At 48.0% G+C, this 22,889-nt stretch overlaps 1 protein-coding gene across 1 annotated transcript in view; it reads left to right on the top strand.

The window, feature by feature from the left end:
- LOC144763060 (NACHT, LRR and PYD domains-containing protein 3-like) overlaps positions 1-22,889 on the top strand; it is a 421,888-nt gene that overhangs the window by 206,313 nt on the left and 192,686 nt on the right. The window contains exon 5 of the mRNA XM_078648365.1: positions 12,948-13,079. Coding sequence (XP_078504491.1) covers positions 12,948-13,079 — 132 coding nt within the window. The remainder of the gene's footprint in view (positions 1-12,947; positions 13,080-22,889) is intronic.

The following is a 22,889-nucleotide window of genomic DNA, read 5'->3' as shown; positions in this document are numbered from 1 at the left end:
TAAAGGACACAGGTGATATTATTAGGAAAATAGAACATATTCCATTTGAATCCAATCATGAGATTTTGGTCACATTGGACATAGAGGTATTGTATACAAACATACCTCAACAACAGGCAATTGAAGCAGTGGCAACCCAGGCTGGACCAATTTATCTTAGAGTGCCTACAAATAGCTTTAAAAAAGAACTTTTTTGACTTTCAAGGAAATACTTATCATCAAATCAAAGGGACTAGCATGGGGGCATCATGCGCCCTGAGTGTAGCAAATATATACATGGGCGAGTACGAGCTTAAACATATTTTTAATGAAGTGGCCCCGTATTATGAAAACGTCAAAATATGGCATCGATTCATAGATTATATTTTTTTCAATCGGAAAGGTGATGAACAGACATTGTTGTCATTTATCGCGTGGTTGAACGCAAGTGATAGTAATTTAAGATTCACAGTACACCATAGTAGGGAAGTTGTTTAATTCTTGGACATAGTTATTTCCGGTCACACTGGACAGATCTGAGTCAGTTTCTTTCGTAAACCCACTGCAAAAAACACCATTCTCAAACATGATAGTTATCACCCTAATACTCAAAAAGACTCCATTCCTTTTGGAGAATTTTTGAGGCTAAGACAAAATTGTACAGATATCAAAGATTACATCACATATGGTGATGAGCTGAAAGAGAGACTCCTACAGAGAGGTATCCCAGACGCATCATTAGGACAGCATTTAAGAGGCCACAATATCATGATCGTGATGCCCTATTGACAGGCACCACATGACCGAAACAAGAACATTTGGTCTGTGTTATAAATCACTCGACCCTGAATTACAAAGTCAGGAGAATTTTGGACTGTTGGACCCGGCCTCATGGCGTGGTCCTACCCCTCCCGCGGCGGGCCCGGGACGACATCGGCCCTCCAACGACCTGCTGTCGCTCCCCCTGACGCTACCCTCCATGAACTCTCGACAAGAGCAGCCCCCCTGGCAACCCACGGCTCTCCCCCCTGGAACCCTGCTCGCCCCAACCCTGCAGGTCCGGCTACCACTCCGGGCCACCATTTCAGGCCTGACGCCATCTTGGGCCCCTCACGTCCCGAGCACGTCGCCTCGGCCCGACCCCGGCCGCGGCCCCAGCGAAGCCCCGACATCGGGGCACCAAGATCTGCCCAGGTGATAGAGTGGCCACTTGACGGATCCAGGAGGAGGGGAGTTTCGATGGCCCTCCAGCCGTCCCCGGATGCCTGGTATCGATCGCCCTCTGGCCTCCCTGGGCGCTGGCTCCACCCCCCTGCTGGGTGTCTGGACACTCTCATCCCAGCCCCTCTGACCCCCAGGCACGAGGGTCCGGACATCAAAGGACTCCAGTCCTATATCTGGGCCAGCCCTGGATTAGGACTCAAGTTGTATCATGGAGTCGAAGCCCTGCTTACCTCGTCGCGGCTGATCCTAATAAGAACTCTTGTACTTGGAACCTGGAACTGAGGTTCCGTGACGATTTTAACCCGTGTTTGTAACATTGTCGCAAATACATAATTTTGGTATCAGTGAACCGCAAATGATCCATTTAGTATATCCTGGTGTTTTCGCTATGCTACGAGCAAGAGCACTCCTGTTATGAACACATTTCTGATCTACCCGTGGCATCCATCTTAGAACACGGAAGCCATTTTGTATTCCTTGCCCTCACATAGTCAATGGACACGCAATTACCTCTTTTCATCTAAGGACACGTAGGCTTTAGCCGGCGATTCACCTTGCGAGTGACACGTGCACCTTAGGCCAGCAATGCTGTGGCAGCATGACTCGGCAAGAACTGCCTCCCCAGCCTGAGGCCAGTCCTGCTATACTGGTTCTTGTGTCCGTTAGCCTGGTCATGATTAGGCGGCCGAAGCTGGTAACCGTGCCCATTTACGACCCACAAACATCTCTTATCCTGTCTTTCTATCTTCTGCACCTGGCTCTGCTCCTTTCCTTCTGGGCCTTTATTAGGGGGAGGTAACGAAATTTACGATGAGGCGGTCCGGGTCTTGAATGAGAAATTGACAGGGGATTATGATGGAATAGTGGGAACCCCTCATTCGTAATGTTTTGACATCAGATACTGTTGACGATTCCTGTGCAACGCCAAATATTTATTGTTCAAGACACGAATGTTTAGAACTGTGGTAACATGTAAAGAATTTGCCCCGAGCAGAATATTTAGTATTTAAGGAGTAACCCTCTTTGTACAATTTGAACAGGCTCCTAGACACTGCCCGTGTGCAGTTTCTGTGACTTCTGTGTCCCTGCAGTAATAAACCTTTGGTCTTTGACGCCACCATCGAGAAGCCCGTGTTTCTGTTTGTTTGTGCACCGAGACAGGTTGAACTCCGGGGTCTTCGGGTGTTTTCCCTGACACCTCTGGACGGAACCAAAAAGTCCAGAACTCCAGAACCTCGGAGCCCTGCTGACGCTGTCGCGGCCCAACCACGCTGAACCAACCTCGGAGCCCTGCTGACGCTGTCGCGGCCCGACCACGCTGAACCATCCTCGGAGCCCTGCTGACGCTGTCGCGGCCCGACCACGCTAAATCATTCTCCGAGCCCTGCTGACGACGTCGCGGCTCCTTGCACACCCCCCCAGCTCAAGGATTGAGAGCTGTGCGCCGGGTATCATAGTACCAGTTGGTACCCTGACTGTCCCGCTACCTCCTTTTCCCGATACCGATACTTTACGGATCTCTCGATCCCCCTGTACATATTGCTGCGAGAACTTGCCTTTATTCTTTATATAAAGACTCTTAAGAATCTACTCTCGTGTGGTGTCCCTTTGTAGTAGTGTGATTGCTCAGCTGTTACGATTGTGTGAGAGGAGCCTCGCCAAGGAGGCCCCTCGACGGCGCTCGGCCAATTCCATACGGAGAGGTGGGTCTCGGGGTGGTCAGTCAGACATCTTCTGTCTCTCCTGGGATCGCCTTTCTAACATTGGTGGCAGGCGACGGGATCCGAGCCAACGCAAATCGTACAGCGAGTAACTCGCCCACTACTAACAGAGACACACAGCAACCATGAGTACTAAAGAAGCCTGAACGACCGCAGAGTTCCAGAAGGAACTATTGGAGGAATACACCCATAAAGAACTCAGACAATTTTGCAAAGACTTAGGTATCGCTACCACCTGACTAAGCACCATAGAGGATTTTAAAGAAGCGCTGCAAACATGGGTGGAGGCCAAAGCGACACCACCCCAAACCGAAGGCGCGGGGCCCCAGGTGTGCCCCAGGAAACAGCACCAGCGAAAGAAAGAACCACCAACATAGACACGGGCCTCTCCCACGAAGACGACCGAGAGCGAGAGAGAAGCCGGCTCCATGAGTTGGAGCTCGCCCGATTCCGGCTGGACGGAGAACTCCAACTAGCGGAAATAAAAATATCCATTGAGCAACTACGGCTGCAAGGAGACCTGGAGGAGAGACGGAGGCAGAGAGAATTGGAAGAAAAGAAACTCACGTTCGAGCACAAGCGTGGCCTCAAAGAACTAGAGATCAAGGCCAAGAGCGAAGAAGCTGGCGCCGCTGCGAACTGAAGCCCCCCGCCTCCTGCCGACACGAAGGTCCACATTCCCAAGGACGTCGTCACAGAATACTATAAAAATGACGACATCCAGCAGTGGCTTAAGGCCTACGAAGTCGCCATGACCGCGCACCGCATACCCCGAAAAGATTGGGGTGCCGGCTTATGGGGGAAGTTCATCAGCGAAGGAAGAGACACCCTGCTGGAACTGGCCAACGACGTGATGTCCTCCTATGATCACATACAGGACGCCCTGTTCACCCGTTACGGTCTCACTCCTGAGATGTACCGGCAGAGATTCCGCGACTGTAAAAAGATCCCTGGTACCACATGGGTGGAGTACGTGAACTTTTATAGCCGGGCCCTGGAAGGGTGGAACAAGGGCAGCAAAGTGACCACCTACGAGCAGCTGTTCGACCTCATCGTATGGGAGCACCTCTCCAACAACTGCTTTGTCGAGCTCAGACAGCATCTACTCGACAGCAAACTGACCGAGCCACGGAAACTCGCCGTCGAGGCCGATCGATGGGTGAGCACCCGGGTCCCCCGGGCCCCGATAGGAGAATCAGGACGCAACCCCCAGGGGCACCTCTGCCAGCAAGGTGGCGGAGGAGGCTAGAACCGGAACCGAGACTTCCCGTCTGCGCCACCCTGGAGTCCGCCCCGGGGGTCACCCCAGAACAACCCTTCACCATCCCTGACCAGAAGGGGGGGCCCCCCCAGCACGGCCGGGGCACGGCCCGAATGTTACCTGCCACAGATGCCAGCGGCCAGGTCACTTTGCCAGTGACCCCCACTGCCCAATGAACCAGCGTCCCGGCATCGCCGGACCTCCGACTTGCCAGGTCGCGGCCGCCACCCTGGGGGAAGGAGGAGAAGAAGAAGAAGAGGCCTACGACGAGGACCAGACCGAGTGGGAGCCGGCCGCCATCCCCTAGTCTGTCTGGGCGAAAGGGACATGATTCCCCGGGCTCCACTCCCGCGCAACACCCAAAAATACCGCCAGTGGGTCAACATTAATGGGCGACGGGCCGAAGCACTCCGTGACACTGGAGCCAGTGTGAAGGCCGTCCGCTGCCACTTAGTGACTCCCGAACAGATCCTACCGAATGTGCTGTGCCCCGCGCTGGCCGCCGACAATTCCGAGACCCTGTGCCAATTGGCCCGGATCCCCTTCGAGTGGGGAAGGGTGTCGGGCACCCTAAAGGTGACCATCCGGGACGACGCCCCCATGGACTGCCTCCTCGGAAACGACCTTGAGAGTTCCCCCTGGGCCCAAGTCGAGCGGAGAGAGCACCTGGGGATGTTGGGACTACCCGAGTGGGTCTGTGCGACCACCCGATCCATGGCAGCCCAGGCCCCGGCGTCGACCGAGGCCACCTCGACCGAAGAACAGGAGTGGCCCGCGCCGCCGCCACCCGCAGTCGATGAAGAAACCGACCCGGAGTCTGGGCCCCCGGAGCCCAATCGCGAAGACATCACCGAGCTCGGCGACATCCCCGAACTAGCCCAATGGCGCCAGGAAGGTGGTCCCACCCGAGAACAATTCCGGCAGGAACAGAAGGCCTGTCCCTCCCTCGAGGGAACCCGGCAACAAGCCGCAGCTCAAGCCGCCGGGGACACATTGGGGTCCCACTGGGTCTACTGGGACCACGACCTTCTATACAGCGAACAGAAAATTGCCGAACTGGGGGCCAGCCGAGTGTTGGTGGTCCCCCTACGATTCAGAGACTTCCTCTTAAACCTGGCCCACGACGTGCCCCTCGCCGGGCACCTGGGCCAGGGCAAAACCTACAGCCGCCTGGTGACCCATTTTTACTGGCCAAAAATGCGCAACGATGTGAACAATCACTGCAGGACCTGTCCGACCTGTCAAGCCAGCGGAAAGAACGGGGGAAAAGGCAAGGCCCCGCTCCAAACCTTCCCCGAGGGGACCACCCCCTTCGAGCGAGTAGGGATCGACATCATGGGGCCCCTGGACCCCCGAACCTCTCAGGGGCACCGCTTCATCCTCGTCCTGGTGGACCATGCCACCCACTACCCCGAAGCCATCCCCCTCCGGACCATAACGGCCCCCGTGGTGGGCCGGGCGCTGATGGGGATCTTCTCCCGAGTGGGATTCCCTCGAGAGGTCGTGAGTGATCGGGGCACAAACTTTATATCCAAATATATGCAGTCCCTGTGGCAACAGTGCGGGGTCACGTATAAGTTCACCACCCCGTATCACCCCCAAGGGAATGCACTTGTGGAGCGGTTTAACCGGACACTCAAGGGGATGATCAAGGGCCTGGAAGAGCCCCTACGCCGCAAATGGGACGTCCTGCTGCCCTGCCTCCTGTTTGCCTATCGGGAGGTGCCACAGAAGTCCCTGGGGTTCAGCCCCTTTGAACTATTGTATGGACACCCTGTCCGAGGTCCCCTCAGCCTGGTCAAAGAAGGCTGGGACACTATAGTCCGAGATGCTCCGCCTGATGTCTACCGGTACCTCCTGACCCTCCGAAACCAGACTCTGAAGTTCCGGGAGCTTGCCGAGGCCAACCTTGAGGCCAGTCAGGAGGAGATGAAACGCTGGTATGACCAGAACGCCTCGTCCATCGAGTTCGAGCCGGGCCAACAGGTCTGGGTCATGTCTCCGGTCGAACCTTGTGCCCTCCAGGACAAATGGACGGGGCCCTTCAAAGTGGTGGAGCGCAAGAGCCCCGTCACCTATCTAGTGGACATGGAATCCCCCAGGAACCCCCTCCGGGTTCTGCACGCCAACTGGCTCAAGCCTCACTTTGCCCGCACGGAGCTGAGCCTGCTGCTAGCTACAGATGACGGAGCCGAAGACGACACCGAGCCCCTGCCTGACATCCTGAAGTGCTCTGAAAAAGACGGCTCCGTCGAGGGAATCCCCCTCTCCTCCGCCCTGACCCCCGAACAGCGCCAGGACTGCCAAGAACTGCTGGGGCAGTTTGCGGACCTGTTTTCCCTCACTCCCGGGGTCACCCCGTGGTGTGTCCACGATGTCGACACCGGGGACAGCCCGCCCGTGCGACACCGGGCCTACCGAGTTCCCGACCGAATTCGGGCCTGCATCCAGTCCGAAGTTGCCAAGATGCTAGCCCTGGGGGTGGTCGAGCCCTCAGACAGTCCCTGGGCCAGTCCAGTTGTCCTGGTCCCTAAAGCCGCCGCCCCCGGCACCCCTCCAGAACTCAGGTTTTGTGTTGACTACCGGGGACTGAATGCCGTCACCTGGACCGACGCCCATCCCATCCCCCGGGCCGATGAACTGGTCAATCGCCTGGGGGCTGCCAGGTACCTCAGCACCTTCGACCTCACGGCCGGGTATTGGCAGATCGGCCTCACCTCTGGTGCCCAAGAGCGATCTGCCTTCTCGACCCCCGACGGCCACTTCCATTTCAAGGTGATGCCCTTCGGTATGAAAAACGCCCCGGCCACCTTCCAGAGACTGGTGAATAAGGTGCTGGCGGGGCTAGAAGAGTTCAGTGCTGCCTATCTGGACGATATTGCGGTGTACAGCCTCCACTGGGACAAGCACCTGAAGCACCTCTGGGAGGTCCTGACGGCCCTCCGACGGGCCGGACTGACAATAAAAGCCAGCAAGTGCCAGATAGGCCAAGGGTCTGTGACCTATCTGGGGCACCAAGTGGGGAGCGGCCATGTGGCTCCCCTCCAACCAAAGATTGACGCCATCGTAGCCTGGGAGCCCCCAGTCACCCAGACAGCAGTCCGAGCCTTCCTGGGGCTCACTGGATATTACCGGCGCTTCATAAAAGACTATGGGAGCATTGTGGGGCCCCTCACCAAACTGACCTTCAAAAGGCAACCACAGAAGGTGCACTGGACCCCCGAGTGTCAGACGGCATTCGAGACTCTGAAAACTGCAATGTGCACCGCCCCTGTGCTCCAAGCCCCCGACTACAGCCGAGAGTTTGTGGTCCAAACCGACGCCTCGGAGCACGGCATAGGGGCGGTCCTATCGCAAGTTAACCCCGAGGGGGTTGACCATCCTGTGGCCTTCATCAGCCGGCGACTGCTGGCTCGATAACAACAATGGAGCACCATCGAGAGAGAAGCCTTCGCCGTCGTGTGGGCCCTAAAAAAACTCCGGCCCTACCTCTTCGGCACCCACTTCCGGGTCCAGACCGACCACCGGCCCCTGCGGTTGCTAATGCAGATGCGTGGCGAGAATCCGAAGCTGCTGCGATGGTCCATCTCCCTGCAAGGGATGGACTTCACTGTGGACCATCGCCCTGGTAACGACCACGCCAATGCTGATGGCCTGTCCCGCTTCTTCCGCCTCGGTGAGGAGAACCCCCAGGAAGATGGGTGACTCTCCCTGCCTTCAGCTGGAGGGGACGTGTGTTGGACCCGGCCTCATGGCGTGGTCCTACACCTCCCGCATGGCGGGCCCGGGACGACATCGGCCCTCCATCGACTTGCTGTCGCCCCCCCTGATGCTACCCTCCACGAACTCTCGACAAGAGCAGCCCCCCTGGCAACCCACGGCTCTCCCCCCTGGAACCCTGCTCGCCCCAACCCTGCAGGTCCGGCTACCACTCCGGGCCACCATTTCAGGCCCAACGCCACCTTGGGCCCCTCACGTCCCGAGCACGTGGCCTCGGCCCGACCCCGGCCGCGCCCCCAGCGAAGCCCCGACATCGGGGCACCAAGATCCGCCCGAGTGGCCACTTGACGGATCCAGGAGGAGGAGAGTTTCGATGGCCCTCCAGCCGTCCCCGGACGCCTGGTATCGATCGCCCTCTGGCCTCCCTGGGTGCTGGCTCCACCCCCCTGCTGGGTGTCTGGACACTCTCATCCCAGCCCCTCTGACCCCCAGGCGCGAGGGTCCGGACATCAAAGGACTCCAGTCCTATATCTGGGCCAGCCCTGGATTAGGACTCGAGTTGTATCATGGAGTCGAAGCCCTGCTGACGTCGTCGCGGCTGATCCTTATAAGAACTCTTGTACTTGGAACCTGGAACCTCGGAGCCCTGCTGACGCTGTCGCGGCCCAACCACGCTGAACCAACCTCGGAGCCCTGCTGACGCTCTCGCGGCCCGACCACGCTGAACCATCCTCGGAGCCCTGCTGTCGCGGCCTGACCATGCTGAATCATTCTCTGAGCCCTGCTGACGACGTCGCGGCTCCTTGCACCCCCCCCCCAGCTCGAGTATTGAGAGCTGTGCGCCGGGTATCCTAGTACCAGTTGGTACCCTGACTGTCCCGCTACCTCCTTTTTCCGATACCGATACTTTACGGATCTCTCGATCCCCCTGTACATATTGCTGCGAGAACTTGCCTTTATTCTTTATATAAAGACTCTTAAGAATCTACTCTCGTGTGGTGTCCCTTTGTAGTGGTGTGATTGCTCGGCTGTTACGATTGTGTGAGAGGAGCCTCGCCAAGGAGGACCATCGACGGCGCTGGGCCAATTCCATACGGAGAGGTGGGTCTCGGGGTGGTCAGTCAGACATCTTCTGTCTCCCCTGGGATCGCCTTTCTAACATGGACAAAATCTGGCACATTTTGAATGTACACGAGGACAGAAACGTTCTTCAAAAACCCATTGTGGCATACCGTAGGAACGCCAAGCTAAAGGACAAATTGGTCCATATAAGAAGCAGAATAAATAAGACTCAGACTCAAAAAACCATCACAGGTCTCCCGGCAGTAATAGGAAACCACAGATATGATACTTGTGTGGCATGTGATTCGCCATTGATCACCAATCAGTGGCAGTACAAAGGCAAGGGTGGAACACTTTAGGATTTCACCAATTGTAAGAGTAAGAACCTAATATACCTCATTCTCTGTCCATGCTATTCAGGATATCTAGGTGAAACAGGCCGAGAGTTCAGAGTACACTACTCTGAACATAAATCGGCAATAAGAACTAGGAAGACAACATCACCTATGGTTCAACACTGTATTGAATATAACCACAAAGAGAGTGACTTGAGATGACATATACTTGAGAAAGTGAGAACTCATCCTGGACAAGACATCACACAGAAACGGAAACGCAGAGAAACTTTTGGGATTTTTAAGCTTGACTCTGTCAAAGAAGGACTCTACAAGGAAATTATTTGGGAGATCGCATGACCTGTCAGTACCAACCCCGTAATTGGGTTCACAACTAGAGCTATGTGAGCTCATCTCTGTGTCAGAAAATAATCTAGATTGGCAATGCACTAACAGGTTCAGTAATAATAACTATTTCTTTTTTACCCGCAATACCTATCCACTAACTAAGTAACCCACCCTGAGTTTATGGTATAGCATATTTGGGGAAAAGGAGGAGGTAATAGTTTTTAAAAAATCTCTTTTTTTTGCTTGCATATAAAAACATAATCCCACCAAAATATGGGAGAGTTTGGTGGCTTCTCTTTCATATGTGTGTAATAACAAAAAGTGAGCAGGCCACAATACGAACAAAAAATTAGGCTAAATGCAATCTTATAGCATAGAGTAATTACCTCAAGACGGTCGACACAATAGAGAAATGTACCAAACTCGATAGTGGCATACATGGCAATATGACGCCCAGACACGTAAGGAAGGAATCGATGTGTATAAACTCATACGTGTAACCATCGAGTAAGGATGTCTTGCGGTTTTTGAAGTCAAATGAGCGAAAATACTAGGTATTTAAGGAGAAAAGAGAGACCGGCACAAAGGATTATAGGGAGCAACGGGAAGCACCACGCCACTTGATCCATAATAGAGGTGAGTGAGTCGAGGGGTTCGCACTTACTAGGGGGGAGATATTTTTGCTGTAAATAAGTACGTAGGGCTGAAAAACTTTGGCTTGCACCCTGAAAAGTTTGTTTCCTCTTCACTCATCTCCTGTTGTGTAAAAATAAAATTGTAGTCGAATTTTTCTGAAAAAGCATACATGTCATGATTCATTTGGAATGTATTGCATACCATACTGGGTACAAACTATAAACCTTTACTGAGCACTGATATTTCATTCTGATTGAGGCAATATTCAGACAAATAAAAAATGGGAATGGTCCCTGAATTGGCATGGTTATTTGCGACTTCAAATACTGTTGTTTTCGGGTCCTCATATTCATTTGAGGAGGTGGAGGGTCCCTCTGTTGGTACCCTCCCCTGCCTCTGAAATCTGACTCAGCCCTTGTTCTGACCTCTCGCTAAAAAAGGCGGTGGTGCTTGATAGCACTGGTAGTGATATCCTCCCCTACCTCTTTGGGGTCGATAATCAGAGTTAAACCCCTCAAATGTATTAAAAGCTTCTCCTTCTGAATCTGAGGAATTTGTATCGGAAAAAGTTAAAACTTTTTTCTACTGAATCTGTCTATAGGATTGGGCCTCAGGTTCCTGTTGCCATTCCTGATAATAATCTGTCCTCAAATATGGATACGCTTTTTCTTGCGTATACCAACGAATATCCTTTTTTAATTTGTCTGTCTTTTTTTAATTAGATATTCCTCAAAGTCGTGTAGCTCACCACTAAGGCTCCCTAGACTCTGTTTAGCATCCAGCCTACCAGCTTTGGCACCTTCAGCTAGTACAGAACCAGGCTGCCAGGCTGATCTTTCATCAGCCTAAATGGCATCATGTCAGCCCACTAATTGCGGCGTGTCTCCACTGTTACACTCCCTCTCATAACATTAGCTCCTCTCATCTCAACTTGCTGGAAATTCTTCTAGCCAAACGGAAGAAGCATGGCGGACTCCAGTTCTCTGTCCCTGCACATCAACTTTGGAAGTCTCATCCTGTTGAGCTTAGGTCTTTGTTCTTCCTTGTCCAATTTAGGACGCAGCTAAAGACATGGCTGTTTGCCCACGCATACTCCGACCAAGCTTCCCTCTCGCCATGGTCCCGATCCCAACACGAGTGCCAAGAAACCGTAGGTGAACGCGCGCTTAACAAGTGTTTTTTACATAACATAACATCTTCCAGAGACGTCATGTTCTACATGATCCATAATAGAGGTGAGTCGAGGGGTTCGCCCTTACAAGGGCGAAATATTTTTGCCATAATAAGTATGTAGGGCTGAGAGACAGAAGTCTGTGAGATCAGGGGCTGTTGGCATATTGGTTTAGAAAATTGTGGGCATTGCATAATAATGGTCGCACATGTTAAGAACGAATTCATTCACTCTCTAGTTCTTTTGTGGGAGCGGTATGAGTTCTTTATTCATTCATGGTATAGTTCTCTAATGGGAGCTCTGTGTATACTTTATTCAGTCATTGTGTGGTTCCAGAATGGGAGCTCTATGCGTGCTGTATTCATTCATTGTGTGATTTCTGAATGGGAGCCCTGGATGTGCTTTATTCATTAATTGTGCGGTTCTCTAAAGGGAGCTCTACGTCGGCTTTGTTCCTTCATTGTGTATTTTCCTAATTGGAGATCTTCGTGTGCTTCATTCATTCATCGAGTAGTTGACTGATGGGAGCTCAATGTGGGCTTTATTCATTCATTCTGTATTTAACTAATAGGAGCCTTGCGTGTGTTTTATCCATTCATTGTGCATTTCCCAAACAGAATCTCTATGTGTCCTTTATTCATTCATTGTGTAGTGTTGTTGTGTGAGTTCTTCGTACGCTTTATTCATTCAGTGCGCAGTTCCCTGATGGGAGCTCTTCGTGTGCTTTATTCATTCATTGTGCGGTTCCCTAATGGGAGCTCTTCGTACGCTTCATTCATTCAGTGTGCAGTTCCCTTGTGGGAGATCCCGGTGAATGTTATTCCTTCATTCTGTTCTTACCTGATGTGAGTTGTAATTGCGCCATATTCATCCATTCATTCATTTATTCTGTAGCTCCTGGCTCGCAGTTAGACATGTGGTTCATTCATTCTTTTCTTCCCTACTGGGAGCTTCTTCTGAGTTGAATAATTAGTAAATAACCAGTCAATATTTATTTCTTGTGGGGTTTGTTTCAAACCATTACAATGTGAAAATATACTTATATTAAGGTACAAACATATTTTCAAAAGCACAGCTTTAGATTCAAGATTATAGTACAGACTGAAGCTAAATCAGTGTATGACACTCCTAGTAACTACGGGTAAAAACTAGTGTGTACTGGTTACTCTAGCTTAAGCTGTTTGTAAGAACTAGTGTTACTGCAAGGGTAATCTTCATAGTTTTCCACCCAAACAAGTAACTAAAAACATGTCCCAGTCTGGAGTCTTCCAGACTCTATTTCCGCTTCCGCTGTGGGGCTCGAGGGGTCAGAGGTCGGTGTGCTCGTCTCCCTGAGGCCTCCTGGTACAGGAGCAGCTCAGCCTTTCACTGTCAGTAAAACCCTGTCCTCATTAACAGTAAATCTCTTCTTAACTCTGAAGACGAAAGACACCAGTGAAGGAAGCTTTGCGCTGACCTCGTGACGCTCACGGCTGCTCTTTCTTCCACAGGCTCCAACAATGTTACATGTGGGATAAGCAGAGTTCATCTGAGCCCTGGTCCTCCAAGGAGAAGCGAGAGGCAGACATATCTGTGCTGTGTGCGGTGCTGAGGGATCCACGGTGCCGCGTGCGGGAGCTCAGGTGAGTCCAGAGTCTTTCTTCATCATGTCCTTGTGAAGGTGGGGGGAGGTTACGTCATTCCCACCGAGACCATGTTAGGGTCAGACTTGGGGGCTCCTCCTACGGGTATGATCCTCTTTTCTGCTTTGAGCAGCAGGTATGAGATACAGTGAGATTCACCTGTCTGCTCCTGTTGTTGTAAGATGGCTCAGCGATCTAATGCACCGATCCCAGGGGTCTGTGCTCAACCTTACGGTCACGGGCTCCTATTCTAGTGAGATGGCTTGGTGGCCCTGAGGCCATCACAGGCCCTTCTGTACCTGGGGGATGTTAGTCTGTATAGTAGAGGCCCCTTTGTTGCTGTTTTTATGGCGAGGGAGGGGTATCAGGGGGGCGCTACATATTTTTCCTCAAGAGGAGGCAAGAACCATCCACAAAGAAGGCTCTGAAGGGCTCACATGTTATCAGCAGCTTCATCCATGTTCACATGCAGCCCTCCTTTCATGCAATCACTATCACTTCATGTCAGCCTTTCGTCATGTCTTATCTTCAACAAACATACTACTGACACTATGCACGTCACCATTTATATCCCATGGGACAGTTGGTATCTAAATAACCATTGGCAAAGTCAAGAGGTCTGGCCTGTCATCTAGATACAGTATATCAAGATATGTGGACTATATTTGGACCGGGCCAATCGGGGGGGACATCATTTGATATGGACTCTGATAATCTGGCTGAAGAGGTGTTCCAGAATCCATTGATATGTGGTGGCAATTTGGATGGTCCATTGTATCTGGGCTAGACTAGTCCTGTATTTGAACTTTCCTCGATGTAATGATGTAATTGAGTTATTGTGTAATAATCTAACGGGCTGCACATAACTGTGTGATGATTGGTACGTGATGTAATTATTTAAGATTACGTTTTAGAAGCACATGTTTCTCCCCTTTTTATGAATTTAGTAGATGTATTGATGTACTTGTGTACTTATTTATTCAAAATTACATGAAATTACTATTTATTGTATTTGTGGAAGGTAAAAGTGTGCCACATTCCTGTAAGAATTCATTTCGTGGAAATGAAAGATTTCTGATTCTAATTCAGTAACTCAAGTATTTATTACATGTCCTTTTTGAGTCAGTCCTTCAGAACTTTACTAGACGTCTCTCTCAAGTCAGAAGAAACAATGTGGTCTTCAAAAAGACTTCAGTCCTTCAGAACTTTACTAGACGTCTCTCTAAAGTCAGAAGAAACAGTGTGGTCTTCAAAAAGACTTCAGTCCTTCAGACCTTTACTAGACGTCTCTCTAAAGTCAGAGGAAACAGTGTGGTCTTCAAAAAGACTTCAGTCCTTCAGAACTTTACTAGACATCTCTCTAAAGTCAGTAGAAACAGTGTGGTCTTCAAAAAGACTTCAGTCCTTCAGAACTTTACTAGACATCTCTCTAAAGTCAGAAGAAACAGTGTGGTCTTCAAAAAGACTTCAGTCCTTCAGAACTTTACTAGACATCTCTCTAAAGTCAGAAGAAACAGTATGGTCTTCAACAAGACTTCAGTCCTTCAGAACTTTACTAGACATCTCTCTAAAGTCAGAAGAAACACTGTGGTCTTCAAAAAGACTTCAGTCCTTCAGAACTTTACTAGACATCTCTCTAAAGTCAGAAGAAACACTGTGGTCTTCAAAAAGACTTCAGTCCTTCAGAACTTTACTAGACATCTCTCTAAAGTCAGAAGAAACAGTGTGGTCTTCAACAAGACTTCAGTCCTTCAGAACTTTACTAGACATCTCTCTAAAGTCAGAAGAAACAGTGTGGTCTTCAACAAGACTTCAGTCCTTCAGAACTTTACTAGACATCTCTCTAAAGTCAGAAGAAACAGTGTGGTCTTCAACAAGACTTCAGTCCTTCAGAACTTTACTAGATGTCTCTCTCAAGTCCGAAGAAACAATGTGGTCTTCAAAAAGACTTCAGTCCTTCAGAACTTTACTAGACGTCTCTCTAAAGTCAGAAGAAACAGTGTGGTCTTCAAAAAGACTTCAGTCCTTCAGAACTTTACTAGACGTCTCTCTCAAGTCAGAAGAAACAGTGCGGTCTTCAACAAGACTTCAGTCCTTCAGAACTTTACTAGACGTCTCTCTCAAGTCAGAAGAAACAGTGCGGTCTTCAAAAAGACTTCAGTCCTTCAGAACTTTAATAGACGTCTCTCTAAAGTCAGAAGAAACAGTGTGGTCTTCAAAAAGACTTCAGTCCTTCAGAACTTTACTAGACATCTCTCTAAAGTCAGAAGAAACAGTGTGGTCTTCAAAAAGACTTCATTCCTTCAGAACTTTACTAGACGTCTCTCTAAAGTCAGAAGAAACAGTGTGGTCTTCAACAAGATTTCAGTCCTTCAGAACTTTACTAGACGTCTCTCTAAAGTCAGAAGAAACAGTGTGGTCTTCAACAAGACTTCAGTTCTTCAGAACTTTACTAAATGTCTCTCTCAAGTCAGAAGAAACACTGTGGTCTTCAAAAAACCTTCAGTCCTTCAGAACTTTACTAGACATCTCTCTAAAGTCAGAATAAACAGTGTGGTCTTCAAAAAGACTTCAGTCCTTCAGAACTTGACTAGACATCTCTCTAAAGTCAGAAGAAACAGTGTGGTCTTCAAAAAGACTTCATTCCTTCAGAACTTTACTAGACATCTCTCTAAAGTCAGAAGAAACAGTGTGGTCTTCAAAAAGACTTCAGTCCTTCAGAACTTTACTAGACATCTCTCTAAAGTCAGAAGAAACAGTGTGGTCTTCAAAAAGACTTCAGTCCTTCAGAACTTTACTAGACATCTCTCTAAAGTCAGAAGAAACAGTGTGGTCTTCAAAAAGACTTCAGTCCTTCAGGACTTTACTAGACATCTCTCTAAAGTCAGAAGAAACAGTGTGGTCTTCAAAAAGACTTCAGTCCTTCAGAACTTTACCAGACATCTCTCTAAAGTCAGAAGAAACAGTGTGGTCTTCAACAAGACTTCAGTCCTTCAGAACTTTACTAGACATCTCTCTAAAGTCAGAAAAAACAGTGTGGTCGTCAACAAGACTTCAGTCCTTCAGAACTTTACTAAATGTCTCTCTCAAGTCAGAAGAAACACTGTGGTCTTCAAAAAGACTTCAGTCCTTCAGAACTTTACTAAATGTCTCTCTCAAGTCAGAAGAAACACTGTGGTCTTCAACAAGACTTCAGTCCTTCAGAACTTTACTAGACGTCTCTCTCAAGTCAGAAGCAACGCAACAACTGAATCTCACTCCACAAACCCACCAGGCACCTCCTCTCTGCCGGATTCCTACTAGCACACATCCCACACATACTCAGAACCAGAGCCAGTGGTGAGCCTTCCTCTGCATCGCTCCTAAAGCCGGCCTCAACCTGCCGCTACACATCAGGGCCATCTCTTCAATTCTCGATATTCGCAAGAACTGAGTACATGGCTCTTCAAAGAGATTCCCCTCACCAGCCCAGGGCCAGTCCAGACTTGAAGCTGCTTACAGCGCCAGGATACCCTCCCGGGTGACAGTGCCCTTTGCAAATACCCATCCCCATATCATCCACATCCCCACCGGTCAAGGTGGAAGAAGTGACGGGGAGAAAAGGTTTTTTGACCGAAATTAACAAAGGGGCTGAAGAGGATAGGAAGTGCAGTCTGGGACTCACAATGTGTCAAATATCGAACACAACTTTTTACCATCAGGAAAAAAGGGTAAAACGTAGTTCTCTCTGTTATAAAGAAACGTACATCCTATGGTGACACATCTAAGGCTTTAAAATCAGTCGTTTTGATGCGAAACAAATCAGCTTTATCCTTCCATTGCAAAGAAAATTCAAAAGCTCCTTAACATCCCTTGAAAAGGAATGATTGGGCCTCAAGGGAATTTTACAATGGAGAGAACACAAAGCTCTGTACACCAGAAGATGCTTACCAACTGGTTCCTTCTGAATCACTGTGAGAAAGCGGATTGTTGTATGGTACGGTTGTGTCTCCTCACAGTGTAACAATGACACAATTCTGTATGAGGTCTAGTTAGATTAGTTTTAAAAACCTTAACTCAGCCCTGGGTAGTTCTGGCATGGAGGAGTCTTTATCAAAGGAGCAAGTGTAAAGCATTGTGAAGTACAAAAACAGTTGAATAAGAAAGAAATTCAACACAAGGAAATGGTAATACCAATTTATAAAAAGAGGTTGTATTTTCTATTTAAATAGACACCACAGCAATAAAATTCAACTGAAGGATTCCAGAGTTATGAATTTGGTCACTGCGTGCAATAAAACAGTAATCAACGTCACAGGGATCAGTTTACAGTTCAGTTCCAGGTCCTATGGATGGAGTGGCATAGAAGTCACTGGAGTGGTTTTGATGCCAGGGATGCAGGATGCTGAAGGTCCTGTGGATGGAGCGGCATAGAAGTCAATGGAGTGGTCTTGATGCAAAGGAATGCAGGATGCTGAAGATGCTCAAGGATGCTGAGCCGGTGATGGGGATCTTCATGTGGCTGCCCCTTGGTCCGTCAGAAGAGGGGGTGACTTTGGCATCCGGGGGCGATGTTCAGCGAAGTCCAGGTGAAGTTTAGAGCAAAACCAGTTGCCACTGGCCCACTGTTTTTAGGTCTCTGCCTAACCCTGCGCATGCGCTGGTCTGGCTGAGACATTTAGTAGCTGCTTTGAAAAGTGCTACTTTTCCGGCGACCAGCTTACTATCATGCGCACAAGCGCACTCGTGACGTGCTCAGCTGCCATTTGGCTTCTTTTATTGCGCGTGTGAAGGCCCTCCCTCTCTTGTTGCCTTTGTCCTTTGCGCCACCTCTTTTCCCTCTCCCATGTCCCTATATTCTCACCATGCCCTTCTGCAGCCGCTCTATCGCCTCCTGGACCCAGCTTGTTCGGTTCTGCGACATTTACCCGGTGTTAAGGGGGCTCTGCATGGCTCTCCCTGGCCTTGGGCTGCCAGGCCCCACAGCTGGGGTGCTGCATGTGTTTTAGGAGGCGGAATATCTGTGCAGGCTGGGTTGGCAGCACCTCTCCCTGTGCCAGCTTTAAAAATAGGGGGGAAATATTTATTAGGATCAAACCACATTCTCTTTCGACTTCCGCCAACCTCCTTTGTCTATTATTGGTTTTACATATTTATTTCTAGCTTTTTCCTTTTGGATGTTCTCCCTGGCATGTTTATTCACTCCTGTGTTCACCACTTCACAAACTTAGTTTATTCTGTTGCCTCGTCTACAGATGTATCCAGGTGTGAGCCTTCCACTGGCGCGTTTTGTTGGCACGAGACAGGCAGAAGCTTCATTCTCCACCTCTTAATTGCCCGTGCTGTTCCTAATTATTCCTAATAGCTGTGCTTGCACAGCTCCCAACCCTCCTTCTGGGGCGCGTGGACACTTTACAAAGCCCGAGAGGGAGGGTGTGCGATCCATCTGCCTGTCAGACACACTGTAGTGTATTTGTGGATTTTGTGCGTATTGGACCTTGACGAGGCTGGCTCCTTTGCTCCCAACAGTGGCCACTTTCCTTGCCTGTGCCTGATTGTGTAATACAACAAAGAGAAGGAAGGAAAGCTTGAATTGCTCTCAGCTGCATTTTTGCCCATCCTTTCTCACTCACTATATCACACTACATAGAACCCAGCCATATGTAGATCAGCCTTCGTCCTGCTCCAATAGAAACACTCCAGCCCAAACCACCGGCACTGGTCCTCTCCAAATGGGAATACAGGCAATCCCAGACTGCTGTTGGACTAGGAAGGCCTCGTCAGTGGTGCCGAGCCTGAGTCCTGTGGCACACTGCTTCTCGTGACATTGGTTCTGTGGTGCCACTCCAGAGGGAAGTTTTCCTTATAGAAGCAGGGTTCGAGCCAGTGCTAGGAATTTGGAGATGCAGTGTATTACATTCTTTGTCTTAGCTTAATTTCTGACTGCTAAAGTGGGGTCTTCACCAGACAATTCTGTAATGTGTTTCTGTTTTTATTTATGGCATTTATTGATAGATTTAAAAAAGAGTAGTACAAAGAACAATATCATATGTTCATATACATCAAAAACTAATTTCAATAACATCAGTAAAAGTGTTACCAAGAGAGAACAAGCATTGGCATAGCCAATAGGTCTCGCTTTTGGGACCTTCTAAGTATTTAGTTATGCAGCACAATATCCTTGGTGCAACAACATCAACTGTTGCGTGGCTAAACACTTATAAGGTCCCAAAGGCGAGACCTATTGGCTATGCCAATCTTGTTTAATTTGCAGTACCGCCTGTGCTTCACTATAAACTGTACTCTGATGACTCTTGGGTCCAACAGACTCGGGCACAACTTTTGAGCAAAACAAACATGAGCCCTCGGGTCTACCAAGAGAGAGAAAAAAGGCAAAGAAGGCTGACTAGAAAGAAGGCGTCTCCTTGAAGGACTGTTTCTCTCACCCACCAGAGGTGGCATGCTTCATCATTGGGAATCCTCCTCGCACCATGAACCCTTGTCATGGTGCGGGCTACAACCCCTTGGCTGCAAGGGAGGAGCTCAGGGATTTTTTTTGTGTAACATAGGTTGTTTCTAAAACAAAATGTGAGCTAGGAGAGTGTTATGAGGGGTGCATTGTGGGTAGTTAAGTGGATTAAAACTAGCTACAGGGTTTACCACATACTAGGATTAAAAATAGAAAGTACGACAGAAACCATTAGACCCAATCCTATTGAACTCAGATCAACATGTTTCAGCCAATTACCTGGAGAGTTTTGTGGCTTTCTTCAGGATCTTAAATAAGCTACTGCTGTGAAAGTTATTTCTGCAACAGTGTGCAAAAATTGTACATCAAGGCAAAGAGCCGGTATATTGGATTTGATATGAGACCAGGATAGCAAGATGATGGATTCACTGGTGGTACCTGTAAGGGGACATAAACAATATATTGAACAGTTTATGGATTGGTAACAACTCAAAACAAGTCAGCTAGTTTGTCAAATTTAGAAGTCACACAGTCTGCCAAGAAGAATCTTACATAAGCATGTGTTGAAAGAGGAAGTGAATCCCGTCTAACACCCACAAAGTACCCTATACCAAAGGGTGTTGAGCAGTTCCTAGGGCTTAATATGACACCATGAAAGGATGCCTTGGATAAGGATCACTCACCTGGATAGTCAGGCATAGTGTCGCACTCTGGAAGCTGCACAGCGGGTGAAGGAGACTGACACCCAGTGGAGTCACCCCTCCGACTCCGTCGCGCCGTTGTGCGTGTTGCCGGGGGTCATGCTTTTCCTTGTCACCCTCGTGGTCCATGAGGGACACTTAACTTACAGTCCCTCGCTACCCCTGGCACCATAGACTAGGGACATATCTGTAAGTTATCCTTAGCCATTAGTGGGTAAACCAATTAATCATACACCTTTATGGGTCACAGCACTGGCACTGTGGCCGATTGTCAGAAGTCAGTGCCCTTCCAGAGTTGAAAACCAGCAGCAATTGGAATATGACTGAAATGGCCAAAAATGTGAGTTCATAGTCCTACAAGCAACAGGACCAATCTTTCATTAAAAACACCCGCTAATGCAGACAGGCTGTAGGATGCTGTCTCTATATATAATATATAATGTACTAAACATGAAGTACACTGTGCAGAGAGGCCTTTGGATCCCTAATAGGTGTGCAGAGGTAAAAGCAGATCAATCGAATTCTCTTTCTGGGGAAGTGGGTGAGAAGTTAGGCTTATCAAAGCACAATCTGGAGTTGGAATAGTAATTTTTACCTCTACGCTATCCAACGCTTTCCCTACTGTAGCACCCACTGGAGTTGGAATAGTAATTTTTACCTATATGCTATCCAACGCTTTCCCTACTGTAGCACCCACTGGAGTTGGAATAGTAATTTTTACCTCTATGCTATCCAACACTTTCCCTACTGTTGCACTCTCTGGAGTTGGAATAGTAATTTTAACCCCTACGCTGTTCAACACTTTCCCTACTTTAGCACTCACTGGAGTTGGAATAGTAATTTTTACCCCATTTGCTATCCAACGCTTTCCCTACTGTAGCACCCACTGGAGTTGGAATAGTAATTTTTACCCCTACGCTATCCAACGCTTTCCCTACTGTTGCACTGTCTGGAGTTGGAATAGTAATTTTAACCCCTACGCTGTCCAACGCTTTCCCTACTGTTGCACTCCCTGGAGTTGGAATAATAATTTTTACCTCTACGCTATCCAACGCTTTCCCTACTGTAGCACCCACTGGAGTTGGAATAGTAATTTTTACCCATACGCTATCCCACGCTTTCCCTACTGTGCCCCCTCTGGAGTTGGAATAGTAATTTTTACCTCAACGCTATCCAACGCTTTTCCTACAGTTACACCCTCTGGAGTTGAATTTTTTTTTTTACCCCTATGCTATGCAACGCTTTACTACTGTTCCACCCTTTGGATTTGGAATAGTAATTTTTACCCCTACGCTATCCAACGCTTTCCCGACTGTTACACCCTCTGGAGTTGGAATAGTAATTTATACCCTTACGCTATCCAACGTTTCCCTACTGTTCCACCATCTGGAGTTGGAATAGTAATTTTTACCCCTACCCTATCCAACGCTTTCCCTACTGTAGCACCCTCTGGAGTTGAAATAGTAATTTTTATCTCTACGATATCCAACGCTTTTCCTACTGTAGCACCCAATGTTATCATTATTGTAGTTTTTGGGGGACTTTGAATAGTATTTTTTTTATTTAGCTATTTAATATTTTTATTATTATTTTTGATAATGTTGTATAATAATAATTTTTAAAATATAGAAAGTATATTAAATTTTTTTAATGTATTAAATATAATTATTTACTTTTTATTTATGTTATTGTTTTATGTTTAGATGTATTTGTCATTTATAATATTTTAAAATATTTTTTGAGTTATTCAAATAATTGTTAAAACTTATTATTAAGTAAGTAAATATTATATATTTTATGTATATATTAATTAATGTTATATTATTGTATATGTATTATTTATTAATTTTAAACATTATAAATATTTTTAACTATGTTTATTTTGTTTATAAGTATTGTTTACTTTATTTTACAATTTTTTTATTTACAAACAAACCCGATATTTTTAATTACGATATTTTTAACATTGATATTTTTTTCTTGATATTTTTGTACTTACCATGTTGTAGATAGGATGTCGATATTTTTGCCTTCGATATTCCAGCGTTGATTTTTCTGTAGGTCGATATGTTGTACATCGATATTATGTCAGTGATTCTTATCAAAGTTAAGGCTCAGAGCATGTCTTGCTTTTCTGTTCAGAACACCTGAGGAAGACTTCAAAACAACAGGACACAACACAAACACTCTTCAAAATACGACTTTGCACTCTTTAGAATACCACAATACAATATAGCCAAAGCTCACCACTCATTTGGCAAGTGTTACAGTGAGTTGCCATATATCAAATAGCAATAATACACATGTTTAATAAATGCATATAGTAAATGTAGACACACAAGAATAAATGCATAGAAAATAACTGCATGTACACAAGAATAGGTCATTAGAACTTGGAATAATTCACTGGCTGTCTGTCTTGCATCATGCTGACAGCACGACTGGGGAACCTGTTGACAGTCTCGGCAGAAGCTCTTCAACTGGGAAAGGTCTCTAGGCGGTGCATCCACTCATAGAAGAGTTCCTGTCAAAGCGCCAAGAGGTCTCCATCTTTTTTATCCTACTAACATGGTGAGAGGCTTCTAGAAGCCCCCCTCCCTTCATATGCACTGTCAGTGCTGGCTGCAATACCTGTGTCGAGGTCACTCAACGGAGCTGGTC

This window comes from Lissotriton helveticus, chromosome 6 (assembly GCF_964261635.1).
Source record: "Lissotriton helveticus chromosome 6, aLisHel1.1, whole genome shotgun sequence".
In the NCBI taxonomy this organism is placed as follows: domain Eukaryota; kingdom Metazoa; phylum Chordata; class Amphibia; order Caudata; family Salamandridae; genus Lissotriton; species Lissotriton helveticus.
The sequence above is the reverse complement of the archived record's forward strand: the minus strand, read 5'-3'. Positions and strand labels throughout refer to the sequence as shown.